A 19,952-nucleotide genomic window follows, 5' to 3' on the forward strand; every position below is an offset into this window, starting at 1 on the left:
TAGTCGCCCATCTGCCTCAAAGTTCGCCATGCCCCTCCCCTCCCTGTTCCCACATACCAGATGCTGAAGAGCCAAACAGGCATAGGGGACAGGCATCCCCACAGTCCCCTGGGTCCCCCATTCCAAGGCTGCTGACCAGAGCAGTGACTCAGACCAGTGAGAGGCAGGAACAAGGATGAGACTGCAGTCAGGGCTGTGAGGACCCTCTGGAGATCCAACCTGGACACTTCTTACCTGCTTGACCTTGAACAAGTCACCAGACCGCTTAGTCTCACCATCTTCAGTTGTAACACTAGGGTAACTTCATGTACCTCTTGAGATTGCTGTAAGGATTAGAGGTCTCTGCATGCAAAGAACCTGTGACATAGAAGTCATGCAACAAGGAACAGTTCGCATCAGTGTTATTATTTTAACTACAGCTGGTTTGCAGCAAGATCTGAAGTTCTTCATACACAAAGTAGGCTCTCTGCACACCCACCAAGGCCAAGCGATGCTGCCCTTCCACATACATTCCCGGGAGTGCGCTCTGCCCTCCGTGGTAATGTGAGACTCCCTCCACCTGCAGGCAGGTATTTATGGGGGATCCCATAAACACAGGGTAATTAGCCTGGGAAGAGTGATCAGGAAATGGCTCTGCCACCAGGCTGCTGGGTTTCATCGTGGCCCCACTATTTAATTGCAGACTAGTTATTTCCTAAGCCTCAGTTTTTGCATCTCTAAAATGGGCATCCGAGCAGTACCTAAGTCCTAGGCTTATTGTGAGGAGTAAATGGGATAATGTAGGTGAAATCTTCGGTGTACTGGCTCAGCCTTAAAAACGTGACCAAAAAAGCAATACTTCATATTATTTGCCCTAAGGTCAGCCCTTTCTACCCAGAAAGAGAGCATAGTAGGAGAAAAAAGTGCTGGATCAGGATTCCAGTGACTTTGAGTGAAGTACCGATTCTGCTATGAATTACCAGAATGATGTTGGACATGACCTTGCCTCCCTCAGGGCCTCAGTTTCCCCATCTGCCAACGAGGAGGGTTGGATTCATTGAGCCCTCAAGCTGTAATTCTGAAGGAGAGCTGGGGAGAAGACTGCCTGGCCACTCCATGTGATTTCCCGGTGGTCCCAGGCCTCCCAGCTCCCCTGGAGGAGGAGGACCAGGAAGCTGTCTGGGAAGATGGCTCTGGCTTCCCCAAGCCAGTGCCTTGGTTAAGAGCAATACTCTGTCCCTGCTCCTGTGTGTGCCCTTGGAAAAGTCATTTGCCTCTCTGAACCTCAGTTCCTCCACCTATAAAATGGGACTGAAAATGGTAGCAGAGTGAGGGCTTTGTAATGCCCAGGTGAGTCAATGCCTACAAAGTGCTTAGCACACAGAGGAAGGCCTTGCAAAGAGTGTGCTGTTTCAGTAGTCATGATTGATGCCAGCTGCCTGTAGACCCCATCCCTGGGCACGGTGCTCTTCTTAGAGCCAGTCTGAGTGCATCTATGTCCATTCCAAGCATTGTTTCTCATGCTGTTTATAACAGTGTAAAACTCTTAAAGTTGCCTGGGGGCCAAGCAGTTAAGGATTCAGCATTGTCACTGCTGTGGCTAAAGTTCAGTCTCTGTGGCTAAGGTTCAGAACTTCTATATGCTGTATGCACAGCCAAAAAAAAAAAAAAGAAGAAAGTATAAATCTCTTTTATGAGGACAACTGTCATCCTGGGGACCCACCTGAAGATGAAGAGTGGGCCGGGGGCCTGCCCTTACATACCATCTGTCTAGATTCCCATGATTCCAGGTCAGCCCAAAGGACCTCTGTCCTTCCCTCCCTGCCCAGAAGACCAGCTCTGCAGTCTTGGAAAGGCTCATAAGCTACCTCTTCCCCAGCTCTTGCACCCAGTGTAGGATGCCAGCAGGAGAGGTGGCCTACCCCAGTCTCAAGGCATGTTGCTGCACCTTGGACTCTAAGTAGTGTGTGTGTGGTATTGAAGAGAATGCTTGGCTTCTGAGGTTACAGGCTGTGACCTCACTGGAAATTGGGGATAATGATAAAGCCTGCTGCTCAGGGTTGTTGCAAAGATTAAAGGAGGGAGCATGCATGTAACATATAGCAAGGCCTCTATAAATAGCATTCCTGTTACTCATGTCTCTATTCTCTATTCCTCCCCCAGTTCTTTTTGGCCACACTGCACTGGAAACAGGCATGCATTGATTTTTGGATTTCCCTTCAGCTGTGGAGCTGTGTGGGTGGAGTAGCATCAGTCTGGGGTACCAGTCTTGAAACCTTATTGGAACCCTGACTTGGCCTCTCTGGTGCTCTGTGACCTGCCACTGGTCACCTTGCCTCTCTGGTCCTCAGTCTCCTCCTCTATAACAGCACCGTCCAGCAGAAAGAGAATGTAAGCCACATGTGTAATTTTACATTGTTTAGTAGCCACTTTATAAAATGTAAAACAGAAAATTCATTTTAATAGTATATTTAACCCGGTATATCCAAGAATGATCATTTCAACATGTAATCAATACCAGAAAATTATTGAGACACTTTACACGTTTTTTCTCATTATGTGTTTGAAATCTGGATTGTTTGCAGCCTGGGGTGATTTTGGCATTTGTCTGGGATGTTCTGGGTTATCACAACCAAGAGGGGTGTGTGTGTCGGGGGGAGGTGGCACGTGGAGGTATGTGTGTGCTACTGGCGTCTAGAGAGCAGAGAACCTGGATGCTGCCAAACATCCTAGGATGCCTAGGATGCCCTCTCCAACAAAGGATTATCTGGCTCCCAACATTAGCAGTGCGTTTCACACATATAGCACCGTTCAGATTAGCCACCTTCCGGGTTCTCAGTAGCCACGTGGAACTGGTGGCTACCATACTGGACAGTGCAGCTTGTTAATGCATAATATCTGGAAGGGTCCTTAAAAAGCTAAGTTTTTTAGGAATTTGGGTTTTGAGAAATTTGTTTTCCTGCTCCTCCCTAAATAAGTGGCTAAATGAGATGTGGCCGGTTCCCCCATCTCTGGCTGGCTGAGGACAGAGCCTATCTGTCTCTGGCTGGTTAGACTCTTCCAAAGCTACCCGCCCTCCTCTGGGAGACCGAGCCTGGGACAGACAGTGAACCCTGTTGTTCTTTGCTGGGGAGACAATGCTGCAGGCCCTGCTGCCTACCTGACACGGCTATTGTGGCTCAGGGAGAAAAGGGCTTTGTCAGGACCGCAGCCGAGGAGCCTGCAGTTCAATGGGGGCCTTTATGTCTACACTCCCGGGATGCTCGATGCCAGCCCTGCGAGGGCCCCTCCCCCTCCTAGAACAAATGGCCCAGAGAGGGTGTGGAAGGCCCTCCGGTAGATCCCAGCTCCGTCCACCTCAGTTCACTGCCCTAAAACATGACATCCACCTAATTCTGCAAAACCCAATTCTAAAGTACAGGGTAAGATCCGTGTTGCTCTTAGCCTGGACAAAGGGGGGCCCCTGTGCCCATTCCCTGAAATTGAGCAGCTCCCCAAATCACTAACACATACAGAATGAATGTATTAAAGAATATGTTTGCCTGTGTCTCCCAAGATCTGGGCTCAGCTCTGGCACAATGCAACCCTAACCTTGTTTGCATCCTCTCTTGTGACTTAGAAAGCTCAGGCCAGAGGGAAACACTCCGCCTCTCTTGTCCTATGTCCTCGGAACAAAAGCGATGGAGTCTGAATGCAGTGAGAATTTGAGAGCTTACCTTGGCCAGCCTCAGAGATGGCCACTATTTTGTAGCACAGCTTTGATCTGAGCAGCACAAATGCTTAGGTAAGAGAAAAAAACTAAATTCTCTTGTCAAGTCTCAGGCGGCCTGGACACATACATTTTTCTCTAATAAAGAGTCATTCCCAGTAGGGCCAATCGCCAATTTCTGGCTCCTCTGGGTTTCAGTTCACACTGGTCTTGGAAGTCCTTACCTCCATTTGAACCCTGGTGCCACATCCCTCCAAAGTTAAGGGTGGGCCCTGATGCTCAGGACAAAGACCTGTGAACTTGGATCTGTAGTGTGGACAAGACCTGTGATTTCCCTTTCCTTTCTCTCCTCTGCTCTACCCACCCATCCCTGGACCCCATGGTGGTTCACAGACACACATAGACACACATACACATACACACACACCCCCCACACACAGAAAGGAGCGGGAAGAGCTATCTTATTTGACAAATGAGGAAACTGATCCTTTTGGAGAGGAGGTGACTTATTTAAAGTCATCCAACACATCAAAGGAAGCCACACAGGAGAGCCCATCCTTTGCAGCCCAGCTAGAAGGCCACCAGCAGAAGGTGGAGAGTGGTGGCTGGGGGGACAGGCTCGGGGTGCATAGCAGCTCTGTTTACTCCTGGTGCCTTTACTTCCTAGCGATGGCACCGTGGGGAGAGGGGCAAGTTTCTCAGTATTTAAAATAGGGTTTTTTATATTCCTATATAAAATGATACTGGGGAAGCTGGTGACATGTCTGTGTCTACACCTGCCTGTACTATCTGTACTATTTTTGTAACTCTTCTGTAAATCCAAAATTATTTCATAATTTTAAAAAAAGTTTTAATACGGTCTCCCCTCATCTGTACCACGGAGATCAGAACCTTCCTCACCGAAGGCTTAAATGAGATAATGCCCATAAGGCTTTAGTACCGCATCTGCCTCAGAGTGAAGGCTCAATAAATAACTACATTTTTATTGGAGTATAGTTACTTTACATTGTTGTGTTGCTTTCAGGTATAAAGCAAAGTGATCCAGTTAGACACACATTCATCCTTTTTCAGACTATTTTTTCACATAGGTTATTAGGGAAAATGGAGTACATTTCCCTGTGCTATGCTTTAGGTCCTTGCTGGCTATCTATAATACACATATGTTTTATTTGTGTGTGTGTATATGTTTTTTATATTATATGTGCATATTTGTTAATCCCAGATGCCTAATTTATCCCTCCCCTCAACAGTTTTCCCTTTGGTAACCATGAGTTTGTTTTCAAAATCTGTGTGTCTGCTTATTTTGTAAATAAGTTCACTTGTATCATTTTTATTAGATTCCACATGTAAGGGATATCCTATGGTATTTGTCTTCCTCTGTCTAGTAGATAACTGCTCTTAAAAGCTACTCCCTCCAGAAGGTCAGGGACCTGCCAGAACTGGCCACTGCTTTCTTGGCAGTCCCAACTCCTCACCGCTGGGAGCAGGAGTTTACTTCAGCCTCGGACACCAGGCTTAGTGAGGCTATTGGAAGTACGCACGTCCACGTCTGAGCTGAGACCCCAGGCCAAGGTACTTTGCCTCATTTTCCTTTCCGGAAGTAATAAAACCAGAGTATGTTGGTCATGAGGAGTAAATGAACTGGGATTTTTTTTTAGCAGTAACAACTGTGTCTGGCCCATAGCAAGCACTGCACAAGTGTTTTTACCCTGTAGCTCAGTGTTTCTCTAACCTTTTTCCTATCACCCACAGTAACATATACTTTCCATCATCACTATTTTTCTTTCTAATGTTGATGTAAATAACACCAGTCTCTAGATGGTTGATCCCATTTTGTTTCCCTTATTAATATATTAAGTTCTTGGGGGACAGGGACTATGTCTTATTCATTTTGGTCTCTGATTACTTCATTTCCTTCTTTCATTGAGTTTATCAAGCTTCTATTACCCATTCATTCCGCATATATGTGTGGACCATTTATGGAGCACCTACTATGTGCGGGACATGTATTAATGCCCTGGGACAGATCAGACCTACCTCGAATGAGTAAATAAGACAGGGAGGTAGGAAGTCGGGAAGGCAGGCAGGAAAGAAAAAATCTAGGGTCCTAGATGCCCCTGGCCAGCGGTACCCCCTTTTAACCCCCATGCTCGCACTTCTACCTGGGCCAGAAAATTGCTTCCTCTCCTAACAAACTGGAGTGCATCGATTGTGTCACTGGGGACGAAACTGGGTGCTGGTCCCAGCATCGCCCAGGGACCCGCCCCATCGCCTCCAGCCGGGGCGCGGCCACAGTGACTCTGGCTCCGGGAGCCAGGAGCCGGCAGCCTCCGCGCCCCTCTGCCGGCAGCTTGAGCACTGGGCCCCCGGCCCATGGAGTTGCCCAAGACTCCGGGTGACTCCTCCCCAGGGACCCTCCCCTTCTGGGGCACGTCATTTTCCCCACCCCCAGGTCTCGACCCCTGCGGTTCCTCGCAAGCCTGCAAGCCGGGGACAAGTCTCAGCCCCCTGCTCGGGAGCCGGGGCGCCGGGGAGCCGGGGCGCCATCCAGGTGCGAGCGCCCAGGGCCCATGGAGCTGCCGGCCAGCAACACCAGCTGCGAGAACGGTGCGTGGGGCCGGCGGGGACCCGGGCGCGCTTCGCGCCTTGCCTTCCCTGTCACTTCTTTCCACCGCGTCTTCTTCTGCCAGGGGGCCCCAGATAGGGGCGGGGCTCCGCACGCGTCACCCACCCAGTTCTCAGGCCCATTTGGGGGAGGAACGGGGTTCTGGCACACTTCCCCCTTCTCCTGAGCTGGTAGCTGGCGGGGGGGATGGAAGAAAGAGGGACTTGGTCGGGAGAGGGAGGAGGCGGGCTCTATTGATTGGAGCTGGTCCACCAAGGTGGTGTGTGGCGGGGGGGAGTGTCGTCGGGTTTCTTTTATGTATAGTTCCTTCCGATTTTAGTACCTGCCCAGGTGTGACTGCCTCCACGGGCACAGTCAGGGAGCGAAGCACAGAGATTCACCACCCCCAGACCCACAAATACTCCTGTTAGGAAGAGGAGGGAAAGAACAGCCAGGAAAGGATAAGGAAAGATGTTGGGCTTTATGGTCTTATCACGAACCTGGTAGCGGACAAGAACCTTTACTGCATGCTCACAGTGAATCCTTAACACAAGTCTAGAAGGCACAGCGACTGTCACCGTTCTGGAGTTTGAGAAACCCAGGTTCTTGAAAAGTCTGATTAATGTGCTCAAGGTAGTACAGTGGGGAAATGGAATCTAGAACCTGGGCTCATATGGCTGTGCTCACCTCCTTTCTTAGTGTAGCTCCGTTTTCCTACCTGTCTTGGTACTGCAGTCTGGGGGACACCCCTGTTTCTCTAACTTCTCATCTCCAATGAAACTTTCAAAGCCTGCCTGTTAGGTGTTGTTGGCTGGCTTTGGCTTCCTGACCAGCAAGGCTGTCCATTTTCAGTCTCACCTTCCACCGGGGAAGAGTATGTTCCCCAGTCCTGACTCATTCTGGAAGAGAAGCAGGAACATCTGGCCCAACACCTGTTTGTCTGATGAGCATCCTCCTCGGAACTGGATTTCCTTTGGCCATGGGCCTTCTTTCTTTTTCTCTTTACCTTTATGGGAAGACTTGACTCAGTGGAGGGTGCTGTGCCCCTCAGGTGCCTCAGCCCCCACCCCCCACCCCACCCCCACCCCCACCCCCACCCAACAGCCAAGCCCACCCTTTGGCTCCACCTGCTGGAGATGTACCTTCAGGAGGGCAGGGAAAGATCGTGGGAATGGGCTTGGCCTTCTTCTTGGGAGTCGCCCTCCTTGCCTCACATCCTCCCAGGTTCTGGCCCTTTTCCTGAGCTCAGGGAACTCCCAGGATTTGACTCTTATTCTAACTGAGGAGCAGGCAGGAGCAGTCAGAACAGGTTTGATCAGGGACCCGGATGGTATCTTGTCTCACCTTCTCTTGATTGTGACTCGGGGGTTAGAACGAGGTCTCCCCACGGCAAAAGACACATGAGCATCTGCTCATGGATTCCAGACCCAGCAACGCCACTGGGCTTTTATGAGACTCAAGCAAGTCTCTCCCTTCTCAGGCCCTCAGTTTCTCCAGCTAAAAAGAAAGAGGGTTAGAAGGGCTCCCTTCTAAGGGCTCTAATGGCTCGGCTGTTCCATGGTTCTGTGCCATGGAAGAAAGGTCAACATTGCCCTTACTTTTTTGCACCAAAATGCCACTCTGTGCTCCAGATATGCCAAAGCTAGAGCTGCCTGACCTTGGACTCTAGGGCCCTTCTAGCACAGGCCTAGTGGTCTAGCTTGGTCTGAAGAGAAGTGCCTGGCCCAGGCTTCCATCCTTGGCATAGCAGCCTGGGTCTTTGTGATACACAGTTGGAAAAAGACCTTCTACCAGCAAAGGTCACAAACTCAGATGCTTCTAGGGGCCAAGCATGTAACACATATGACATTGCAAAGAACATGTTTTGTCTGGGGGGAGCTCTGCTGAGCTGCAGCCAGCTATTGTCTGTGGGACCATGTGCCCAGCAAGTAAGCAAAGACAGCCTCAGAGCTGAAGGCTCATGGGGAATCTCTGGTAATGAATTCATATTTTAAGATAACCCCCAAGAGGCTAAGCAAATCCCCCTCCCACTTGCCACCTTCTTTGTAGGGTATGTGTGGTGACTGAGAGCATGGGCTTTGGCATTACGTGAGCTTGGGAAATATTTCTGATTTCACCACTTCTTCCCTGCCTTAGGCAGGTATCCGAGCTTATCGGGACCTCAGTGTCTTCAGCTAAAACCCGGGACGTCCTGGAGCAGCTGGCCCTGTGAGAATTAGCACCGCAGGATTATGCCTGTGCTCTGTGCTGTTTCCTTGAACTTGGGCAGCTTTGCTCTTCTGACCGAGGGTCTGCTCCTCATGCCCAAGTTTGTCCTGTTGTCCTTGGTGTTTATGCCAGAAGAGCCCACAAAGGAGGGCTGGCTCTAGGGCATGAGGGCTGATGCAGATTCCCGTGGACTCCAGAACTTGGAAAGAGAACTGAAGACAGATCCTGCATGGGGTCGCAGGACGCTGATCCCTCGGAGGGCTGAAGGAGGTGCAACCACTGTCCACAGGCACCAGAAGTCTTGGAAGTAAGGCCTGGGGATGGTGGATTCTAAGAAGCAGGAGGCTCATATGTCGTCATCTTCAGGCTGTGAACTCCAACCTCACTCCTTCCTGCTTCCTGTCAGGACCCTCTCTGGTGGCTGGGGTTAGGGATACAGAAGTGAGGAGGCCTCTGGGAGGGGAGCATCTCTGTGTCCTCCTGAGCTGTTGGAGGCCCTTGTGCCCAGAGATGCGGAAGGGATTCCTATGGAGGGTGAGAAGTTGGATTTGATGACACCTAGCAGCTGGGGGGACCCTGTTTGTGGCAGTGGGGGCATCAATATGGCTTCATGGTGAAGTGCTGGAGATCCAGGGTCAGAGAGCCTGTGATCCTGACCTTTCACAGCCTCCACTTCCCCATCTATGAAATGGGAATTAAAGCTAGCACTTATCTGACAGGTGGTTGGAAAACTTGACGAGTTCACCAAAATAAAGTGTCTTGCCTGGAGGAAGCACTCGGTGAATATAACTGTTATTTATTTATTTGTTTGTTGTTGTTTTTTTTTGTCTTTTTAGGGCTGCCCCCGCAGCATATGGAGGTTCCCAGGCCAGGGGTCGAATCGGAGCTGCAGCCACCAGCCTACACCACAGCTACAACACCACCAGATCTGAGGCCGCATCTGCCACCTACACCACAGTTCACACCAATGCCAGATCCCCAACCCACTGAACAAGGCCAGGGATCGAACCCGCAACCTCATGGTTCCCAGTCAGATTTGTTTCTGCTGTGCCGTGATGGGAACTCCATAACTTTTATTTTTAGTTCAAGGCCGACGGTGTGGGGATGGAGTGTGGTGGTACCTGAAGCATGGGGTCTGAAATGCTGGTTGGGTCCAGTGTTTTTAAAGTATGCAGATGTCCCCAGCGTGACTCTCTCTGTGTCTTCCCTAGGTTCCCTGATCAGCCTCTACTGCTCCTCCCAAAAAGTCCTGTGCCAGATCGTCGGTGGCCTCAGCCCTGAGGTGCCCAGCAATGTCACCTCTAACAGCTGGCAGGAGAGGTTCAGGCAGAACTACAGCTTCTATGTCGGCTTGGGGCTGGCCTTCCTGTCTAGCTTTCTCATTGGCAGCAGCGTCATCCTCAAGAAGAAGGGCCTCCAGCGGCTGGTGGCCTCGGGGGCCACACGGGCTGGTAGGTGCCTGGGGGGGGGCGGAGGCGGTGCTGGCAGCTGAGGCCTCAGCCAGGCCTGTGCACCTCCCTTCACAGGGTCCACTGTAGCAGTTGGAGAGCCTCTCCTAGATGGGCACAAAATGCTCATTGTTAACCCCATTGGGAAGCCAGTCCAACAGGAGACCTCCCTTTATAATCCAGTGTTTCCTGAGAATTTCATGATCAGTTGAGTGGGGTGAAGTCAGGGAAAAGCCTCAGGGCCAAGAATCAGAAACCTCAGGTCTAGTCCTGGTTTTCTTTCTTACCAGTTGTGTCATCGTGGGCAAGTCACAACTTCCATACAAAATGGGAATATGCCTCTGCCCAGAACCATGTCCAACACTAGTGTGTCCTTACGTATTGTCAAACTAAGCTCTTTTATGAATTACAAAAGAATTACTGAGTCTCTGTCCACAGAGATTTGCCTGTTTGGAAAATAAGATATATATCCATGAAACAACTCTTGAGAAGAGGAATGCTCTGTAAAAGAATGTGTTCATTGAGTCATCGTCTGTTGTGTACCTGCTAGGTGCCAGGTGCCATGCTGGACATGGGGACACAGTGCCCTGGCATGGCAGAGTCAAGTGGGACAGGCAAGCAAGTTGATAATCCATTGTTCTGTTGCATGTTAAGTGCTCTCCTGGGAAAAATATAGAATGCTGTAGAGACAGTGCGAAGCCTATGCTTGTAGGGTAAGGGAGGTTTTCTATAAGAGGTGATTTAGAAGCGGAGACCTACATGATAAGGAAATACAGGGTGAAGGGAAAAAGAGGTGTTCCAGGCGCACACACACACACACACACACAAAGCATGTGCAAAGGCTGAGGGGTGAGAGAGCATGAGTGGTATCAGAAGCTGAAAATAGTTCAGGGTGGCTGGAGCATGGCGCTCACGTGAGAGATGGGGTGGGGGCCAGCTAGTGAAAGGTCTTCTAAACAGGGCTCCAGAGTAAGGGGTAATTGTAAGTGACAAAGGTTTAGGCAAAGGAGTGACATAGTTCAATGTATTATTTGAAAAGATCCCTGGTTGCTGGGTGCAGATGGATTAGGGGACAAGGCTGGAGGGTGGGAGACCAATTAGGGGAGACAGACAATAGAAATTGGGCCAGGAGATTGCAGTGGGAATGGAGGCAATGGTGGAGTCCAGAGATGGTTTTTGAAGGTAGGACTTACTGGGTTGGTGTGGCCTAGCTCCACGGGGATGCTGAAAAAATGAGTCAAGATGACTCAGCTCTCTGCTTTGAGCAATGGGCCAGTGATGGTGCTGTCTCCTGAGATAAAGAATGCAGGAAGAGCAGGTTTATGGGAAGACGATATGTTTGTTCAGGTTTGGACATGTTCAAGTTTAATGTTCTGTGGGACACTGAGCTTTGGACACAGATTCTTGGGGTCCCAATTCCATCTCTTCGGTTCCAGGTGATGTGATCCTGGGCCAGAAAAATAGTTTTTCTCTGCCTCAGTTTCTTTGTCTGTAAAATGGGGGGTAGGAATATCTCTGGCTTCCAGGATTGTTGTAAAGATGTGTAGTGTGTTTAGAAAGATGCTTGGCACACAATAAGCAGCAGTATTGGCATTACTGTGATCTAAGTGGGAGGGCCCAGCAAACAAATGGATCCCCAGGTGGAGGGCTGTTAGGTGTGGGGATGAAGTCAGGATCAGGGGTCACGGCTGTTCTATCCTCCACTTCTGGACACAGGTTCGAATGGCCAGAGACTTCCCAAAGTGCCAGAAAAAGAGCCGCATGCACTGAGGAGAAAGCAGAGCAGGTATCACTGACCATTCAGAAAAGCAGCTCCCCTGGAATCACTTTTTTCCTCCACTCTGCTCTTTCCGTACCTTCTGAGATTTCAACTCAGAGTAAAATGCTCTCAGAGCTCTTGACTTTCCTGAGATTCTCACTCCTTCAGAAAACTGATGAAAGTTAAGACCTTCTTAGAAAGGCGGACACTCACACAAAGAAACATACAAGTTTGGGATTTTTAGGAAACTGTCTAAAACCCACCCACCATCGTCATCATCCTGCTCCTCACCCTGAGCCTCAAAGCCAATATTGTTGAGTATGGACTGTGTGCCAGGCTCTGAGTCCATCATGGGAACAAAGCAGACCCAATTCTTGGCTTCATGGAACTTCCATTTTAGTAGAAGTGCCAGAAAATAAATAGATCAATTCAAGTTGTAAATGATAAGTGTCATGAAGGAGAATAGCTGGAGAAACTATAAAGACAAGGGGGTCAGGGAGGGTATTTTAGGAGAAGCGACATTCACGCAGAGACCTGTGGAGGGAGGATAGAGGCACATATTGTTGGAAGACTGTTCTGAATGTGGAAAAGCACATGTAGAGGCCTCGGGGCCAGAAAGAGCTTGTGGGGTTTTGAAGAACTGACAGAAAGCCTGAGCAGCTAGACTGTAGTAAGAAGAGTGGCAGGAGATGCCCTTGGAGAGGTGAGCAAGGTCAAATGATGGGCAGGCTTGTTAGGGACGCTGGTCTCTATCCTAAGAGTATTTAGAAGCCGCTGGTCAGCTATAAGCTGAGGAGCCACGTTGTGATTTACATTCTTAAAAGACTCCTGGCTGCCATGCAAGGGGTAGGTTATAAAGGGACAGGAATAGAACCACTGGAGCCCTGGGAGACTGTTGCCTCAACCCGAGCAGGGGTGACAGTGCAGTGGACACCTGTGAGCTGCTTTTTGGAGGTGGAATCAGCAGGATGGACTGGATACAGAAGGTGGAGTCGTGGGAGGGTCAAGTGTGATTCCCTGGCTTCTGGCTTAAGCCCGTTAGGTATCCAGAGGGCCCGTGTACCAGATTTTCATTGGTAGATGGGGAGTCTTTAAAACCAAGAGTTCCGTGTAGAACAGAGTTTGAGATGTTTGTGAGAGACCCAAGAGTTGTCAAGTAAGCAACTGGATGTACTCAGTGTTCAGAAGAAAGGATTGGGGTACATACATGAAACAGGGACCAGCATCTGGATGGAATTTAAAACTTGGGAGTGGATGAACTCACCCAGGAGAGGGCCCAGAAGCAAGCCCAGAGGACTCCCCATGGCTGACCTACACTGAGCCCTCAGAGACTGGGGAGTGGAGGTTGAGAAGGCAAGGTCCTGAGGAAATGTGGCTAAGCTCTAACTTGGTGCCCATTCCTTCCTACAGTGGACGGAGGCTACGGCTACCTGAAGGATGCGATGTGGTGGGCTGGATTTCTCACCAGTAAGTGAGTTCTTTGCTCTTAAGGAGAGTGCCCTATTGATAACGGGCAGAGATGAAAGGAGGAGTGGATGGGGCATTTCTGTGTCTATTGTGCAGCGTGTGAATCCAAGGCACAGGTTTCTGCCTTGACAGTCTTTGCAGGCAGAACATCCTCCTGTTAGCTCACTTTCCTCACCCAAAGTCAGCCTGTTATCCATGAGGCATCTATCTCCAGAGGGGCTTTTATAGAGCTGGTAAAGATAAAAGTGTCATTTCTCAACTTCACTTGAAACTTGGAGGGCTATCACTGTGCACTGGAGCCTCCTGAGCTCCTACAGGGTACAGCCTGGGACTCCTAAGTCAGTTGCCCCACTCTGCAGCAGGACATGGCCGCTTAGGACATGGCCAGTCTGCTACCTAAGGTTTGCCCAGCTTTGTGCATTCACACATTCCCTCTTTTATGCTTTGTACCCACCATCCCTGACTTTCAAACCCTAGTTCTTTTGGATGGAAAGTTGGCCGACTTTCCATTTGTAATCTCCTAAATCCAGTTTTAATCCCAGTCTTAGCCAGAGCTATCACAGTCATCATCTGCTTGCAAAGGGCAGAGCCAGGTCCTTCTCTCCCAGCAGAGACCAAAGAGGCCCCTGCAGGATTCTGCAAACTAGGACCTCATTTGGGGAGAAGGAGGCCCTTTGAGAGTGTCAGACTTTCTAACCACCTGCCTGTCAGTCTAGACTACCCGCATCTCCTCTGGGAAAGATGGCCCCATGGCCCAAGTGGTACCCAGAGAATCAATAACTATAACTGTTTCTTTATCTGATAATTAACCCTTTCCAGAACTCACCTTAAGGATACAGACCCTAAGATACAATTATCCATGCCTAGACTAGAAGCCAAGAGACCTCAAGAACAAGAAGGTGCCATGTGACCCTGGGATCTAGGTCACCTCATCTTTCAAATGGAAGGATTTGGTCAAGATAGTCTGGGCCTGACGTTCTAGTCAGATTCTCCAGGGAGAGAGCACAAGAGTCAGGACTATGAAGGAATGCTGGTCTGGGATCCTGTGAATGGCTGAACACTGAATGAAGCCGTCTCCACCCAGATTAATTTGGGCTGGAGACAGTGCATCAGAGCCACAGTGACTGCTTCTCTCCCTTAATTTCCTAGTGGCTGCCGGAGAAGTTGCCAACTTCGGGGCCTACGCATTTGCTCCTGCGACAGTCGTCACACCTCTGGGAGCACTGAGTGTCCTCATAAGGTTATTGTCACCTCTCTTGCTGTCTCTGGCTCCTTCCTCTTTTCCATTTGTTGATGTCTGGAACTGCCAATGGGATCAAATGCTACTTGCAGTCAGATCCAGCTCCCAGAAAGAGGTGTGCTGTTCCCAGCTCCTACCCTTGGCCTGCTGGCTGCCTGATGCTCTAGCATTTCCTCAACTAGCTGGGCAATGAAGGGCCTCACCTGCCACCAGGCTCAAAGTCTGGTGACCTGAAAGGAGAAGCACAGGAGTTCAAAGTATAGCCCTAGATTAACACTCCCTGAGTTCTAACCTCAGCTCTGCGACCTAATAGTTACATTACATGGCAGTTTACTTCATTCCTCTAAGCCTCAATTTCCCATCTGCTAAGTGGGGATGCTTATAATACCTGCCTGAAGGCATCGTTTCAAGGACTAAATGAAATAATGCACAGAGAGCGCATAGTACAGAACAGGCAGTGAAAAATAACCATGGCTAACATATATTGAGGGTGTACTCTGTGCTTAGTGTTCTAAATATATTAACTCATTTAGTCCTTATGGCACCCCAAATAATTAGAAAAGAGAGGAGACCTGAGGCCAAAAGAGGTCAAGGCATCTTGGCATTTTGGCCAAGGTCACCCAGGTCCCAGGAGGCTGGGCCAGGATCCCCTCCCAGGCCATCTCATTTCAGAGTCTGGATGCTTAACCAGTAGGCCATGTTGCCTGGAAAATGTGTGATAGGTTTTTGTTTGTTTTTGTTTTGTTTTTGTCTTTTTAGGGCTGCACCCAAGGCATATGGAGGTTCCCAGGCTAGGGATCGAACTGGAGCTGTAGCTGGTGGCCCACGCCGAGCCACAGCAACTCAGGATCTGAGCTACATCTGTGACCTACACCACAACTCGCGGCAGCTCCTGATCCTTAACCCACTGAGCAAGGCCAAGGATTGAACTTGCATCCTCATGGATACCCATCAAATTTGTTTCTGCTGAGCCATGACGGCAACTCCAAAAATGTGTGATAGTTTTAAAGCTGACTGATATTAAGTGTGTCTGCTTCTCATTCCCCATTGCTCCTGAGCTACATAGAGTTTCTGTGGGGGGACCCTGAACCCCATGTGAAGCTGGCTCTGATCATTGTCCTAACCCTGGAGCCCTGGTAAATGCCAGCCAACCATATCTCATACCTTTAATTTCCTGTTTTGTCTTACTGGCTTGATATCAATTTTGCAACATTTATGCAGTCCAAATCCAGATCGAGCCGTGACTCAAACTGCAGAGTTGGCTGATGCAGCTATGTATGATACCACTACTGCCTATCTGATTAGTTTACAAATTCCCACCCCAGGAAGTTGGGAGAGGCAGGGAGCCCTCAGGCGTGGTGACCTCTGTTTTTGCTAAGGCCACCAGATGCATTGTGGGTGAAATGTTTTCAATAGTTTCAGGGGAGAGATGGGGAACATTCAGAGGAGCTCAGTCAGCAACCCCCTCCTTCTTGATACCTTTAAGCAGGACTTTTGAGGCTCACTGGGCCCCCCTAGGTCAGCCAAGAGATTTTTTACCTTAAACTAATGCCACCTTTGTGAAGAAATAGAAGCAGGGCCCAGCCATCAGACTGTCCTGTCCAGTTTCCCTCCCTTCTCCCCTCACCTCTGCTGGCTCATTTGAAAGTCGTGACAGGAATCAAAGTCACATTATCAAGGAACAGGAGGTGTTTTGCCCAGAAAAGTCTTAAGGAAATCACAAGAATTCTTCTCAGTGAGGTACAGAGAAAAAACCACAGGCTTTAGAACTAGACAGAACTTGAGTCTTAGATCCTGGCTCGTCTCTTGCATGTATGTCGTTGATTCCTCCAGCCCATGCCTTTACCCTCCCATGAATAAGTTTTGATTCCAAACGCTTTCTTGGGTCTAGAAAGGCTTCCAGGGGTGAGAGCCGTGAGTCCTGATCTGTCCTCTATGAGTCCTTTCCACTGTCCACTTCTCTTCTGGACGTGGGGGACTGGCCTGGCTGTTCTGATCCCTTTCTCCACTCCCATATGCAGTGCCATCTTCTCCTCCTATTTCCTGGGAGAGTGTCTAAATCTGCTGGGGAAGCTGGGCTGTGTGATCTGTGTGGCCGGCAGCACAGTGATGGTGATACATGCCCCCGAGGAAGAGAAGATTACCACCATCATGGAGGTGGCTGCCAAGATGAAAGACACAGGTAGGCTCCCGGCCCTGCTAAGCAGGAAAGCCCTGGGTGAGCCATGTGGAAGGGGCGACTGGGTGCTGGCCGTCTCAGGTGCTGCCACCTGGAGGAGGCGGCGGCAAGCTGGGGGAAGGAAGCTGGTACGAAGGCTGGCCTGCAGACTGGCAGCCCGATAGGTCTGGGTGCCATGGGTCACGTGTTTATGAGCCAAGTACAGTTCTAAAGGCTTGGTCTGCATTGTCTTAGTTGAGGCTGCTGTAGCAGAGAACATAGACGAGCGGCTTATAAACAGCGATGTTTGTTTTTCACAATTCTGGAGGCCGTAATCAGGCCCTGCAGATTCTGTTCACAGGTGGCCATCTTCTTGCTGTGTCCTCCCCTGGTGGAAGGGACCAGGGTGCTCTCTGGAGTCCCTTTTATGAGGGTACTAATCCCATTCATGAGGGCATTACTCTCATGGCCTAATCACCTCCCAAGACCTCACCTCCAAATTCCACCGCATTAGGGATCAGGTTTCAACATATGAATGTTGAAATGAAGGGGGGCATTCAGTCATTTGCATGCATTTAATCCCACAAAAAAGCTCCTATGAGGAAAATTCCTATTGTCAACTCTATTTGAGAAATGAGGACACTGAGAGTGTGGGGGTTTAATTAATATCTTGGGTGAGGTATTAAAAAGTTGCTGGGACAGGAACCCCTGTTTGTCTGACTCTAGAGCCCAGGCTCTTAAGGCTGCACCCCATGGCCATGGAGTCTCTACAGCTCAGTTGTCCGTCTCCCTCCCCCACAAAGGGTACATCGTGTTTGCTGTGCTCCTGCTGGTGTTCTGCCTCATCCTCATCTTCATCGTCGCCCCACGTTACGGACAAAGGAACATCCTCATTTACATCGTCATCTGCTCTGTGATCGGGTCCTTCTCTGTATCCGCCGTCAAGGGCCTGGGCATCACCATTAAGAACTTCTTCCAGGGGCTGCCAGTGGTGCGGCACCCTCTGCCCTACATCCTGTCCCTCATCCTGGCACTCTCGCTCAGCACTCAGGTCAATTTCCTCAACCGGGCGCTGGACATCTTTAACACCTCCCTGGTGTTCCCCATCTACTATGTGTTCTTCACCACGACAGTGGTGACCTCCTCCGTCATCCTCTTCAAGGAGTGGCACAGCCTGTCCGCCGTGGACATCGCGGGCACCCTCTCCGGCTTTGTCACCATCATCCTGGGTGTGTTCATGCTTCATGCGTTCAAAGACCTGGACATCAGCCAGATCAGCTTGCCCCACATGCACAAAAACCCAAGCCCACCTCCCGCCCCAGAGCCCAGCGTCATTAGACTCGAAGACAAGAATGTCCTCGTGGATAACATAGAACTCTCCAGCACCCCATCACCAGAAGAGAAGCCCAAAGTGTTTATCATCCATTCGTAAAGCTTGGAATGCGTGAGTGAGCGGATGAGCCCTGTGGTACAGCCTGACTTCTCAATTGCAGAGCCACCTGGCAATTTTCAGCATAACTCTTAACCAACGGGCTCTCTTTTCCTGAGAGTTTCATTTATACCTCATCGCTGTTTCCGGGAGGAAAATCCCTACCCAGTGAGCAGTGGTGGCAGAACTTCCTGGAAACACAGCCTCAGTGACCAAATGCCCTACTTTACATTGGTGCCAGCAGGTCTCCTGGACCTCCCGGACCACTTGTTTCCTCGGTGCCATCTCCATGTTGTTGGGAAGAAGCTAGAATGTGACCTGTTGAATGTAGCATAGCCAAGAACTTCCCTAAAACGTTGGTCGTCAGGAAATCCTTTGCACTAGTTCTCCTCCTGAGACTGACCGGCTCACCCCTCCTGAGCCCGGGGACAAAGTGCAGCTGGTGGGTGCCCAGAGAGCCATTCGCCACACCCCCACTTGGAACTAATAGGCACACAACTATTGTAAAATGTCTTGTTGCTTCTGCTGCCGCATCCTCAGAGACAGAAGCAAGACCTCAGCTGACCTTCTCACTGTGAAAGCCACCTACCACCTCAGGGAGCCATTTCTATCAGCCCCCATTCCCAGAGCTCTCTGGCCTGGAGGTCAGCATCCGTTTCCATCCACGCCACCCACATCCCTGCCCCCTCCCTCTCTAGATGCATCCTAAGGACTTGGGCAGTTATCTTCGAATGCACACCACCACAGTAACAACAAAAGATGCTTTACAGCCAAGCTTTGCTGGCCAAGTCCTGTGTTTTGTTTTGCCTCTCTCTCGAGAGAGAATGGTAGTTGGAGTGCTCTTAAAAGTAGCCTTTTCCTCAAGGAATAAACCAAAATATGATTTGGGGAGATGGGGAGAAGAGTAAAGAGCAAAGTCAGGACTTGGCAGGAAGCAGCCATGGGAAATCAGGGGCTAACTTTGGTATTTACTCTGGTGCCCAACCAAGAACCCAGGTGGAAAGGGCTCTGGTGGCAGCTTTAGAGGCTTGTCCAGCGGGATCAGCTTTGATTTTCACTGACCAGCTGGGGGTGTATACTCAGCACAGGGTGCATTCTGGCTGTTGACCAGATTGCCACCAAGTCGCCAATGCCACTGATGAGCTGCCCATACTGGGAAGCAGTGTCACAAATGCTCCGACACCACCTGCTTTGGGGACTGTCTTTGGTCCCCTCACTTGTGGCTAGAGGCAGTCAAAAGACAAGAGCAGCTGGAGAGAGAGAATTAATGTCCCCTCCCTGTCATCTTTCCAGTGGCGAGAATGTGGGAGTTGGTACAAGGAGCAGACGGGGAGGTAAGGGAGCCAGAACATTTGTAAAGAAGGACGACCTGTCCCTCAGCACCACCACCTTCCCCCCGCCCCCAAGCTGGTGCAGAGCCTCCCCTGGGTAACTCCACACCTGGACCCTGTTTACATCCTGTGCCATAAGCACAGCCAAGCCCAAGCCAAACTCTTGCTGGCCTTGGAGTTCCAACAGGCTGGCTCAGCTTGTGAACAGACCCGCTTCCTGCACCTCCAGCCTCAAAGCCCCAGTTTTTAATGAACGGGGATTTCCCTCTGTGACTAAAATCAATGCAACACGCGGGATGTAGAGAACGGCCGTAATCTGAGGGCCCTCAGAGTGTGGTTTGCAGGGTCAGGAATAAAGACTTCCGAGTGTGTGGACGTGATACTTGCATCTTGGCCTTCCCTGGACTTGGAACAATTAAACTGGTTCCTCTAGCGCTGGGATGCCAGTCCTGGATCTTTGGAGAGCTGTAGCCACCAAGGAAGTCCTTCCAGTGCTTTCTACAGCCATGGGCTCGCGGGAGAGGAAAAGGCTGTCTTGGGAAGTCAGTTGAAGATGCCCCTCCCTTGTTAATGCCTGAGCCCTTACAAGAAGCCAACCACAGAGCTGAGAGCTTCACAG

General features: G+C 50.1%; 2 protein-coding genes across 2 annotated transcripts in view; both read left to right on the top strand.

The window, feature by feature from the left end:
* The window catches only part of CYFIP2 (cytoplasmic FMR1 interacting protein 2), a 167,136-nt gene extending 164,754 nt beyond the window's left edge, over positions 1-2,382 (top strand). The window contains exon 33 of the mRNA XM_047776763.1: positions 2,143-2,382. The gene's annotated coding sequence lies outside the window, so the exon portion shown is untranslated. The remainder of the gene's footprint in view (positions 1-2,142) is intronic.
* Positions 2,383-5,040: 2,658 nt separating this feature from the next.
* Positions 5,041-18,776, top strand: NIPAL4 (NIPA like domain containing 4). The gene is made up of 6 exons (XM_047777608.1): positions 5,041-6,295; positions 9,713-9,952; positions 13,119-13,175; positions 14,325-14,415; positions 16,437-16,597; positions 17,377-18,776. Exons 1-6 carry the CDS (start codon positions 6,259-6,261, stop codon positions 18,003-18,005), a joined length of 1,215 nt encoding a protein of 404 aa, XP_047633564.1. The 5' UTR covers positions 5,041-6,258; the 3' UTR covers positions 18,006-18,776.
* The last annotated feature ends 1,176 nt before the right edge of the window (positions 18,777-19,952 follow it).

This window comes from Phacochoerus africanus, chromosome 1 (genome assembly GCF_016906955.1).
Source record: "Phacochoerus africanus isolate WHEZ1 chromosome 1, ROS_Pafr_v1, whole genome shotgun sequence".
Classification (NCBI taxonomy): domain Eukaryota; kingdom Metazoa; phylum Chordata; class Mammalia; order Artiodactyla; family Suidae; genus Phacochoerus; species Phacochoerus africanus.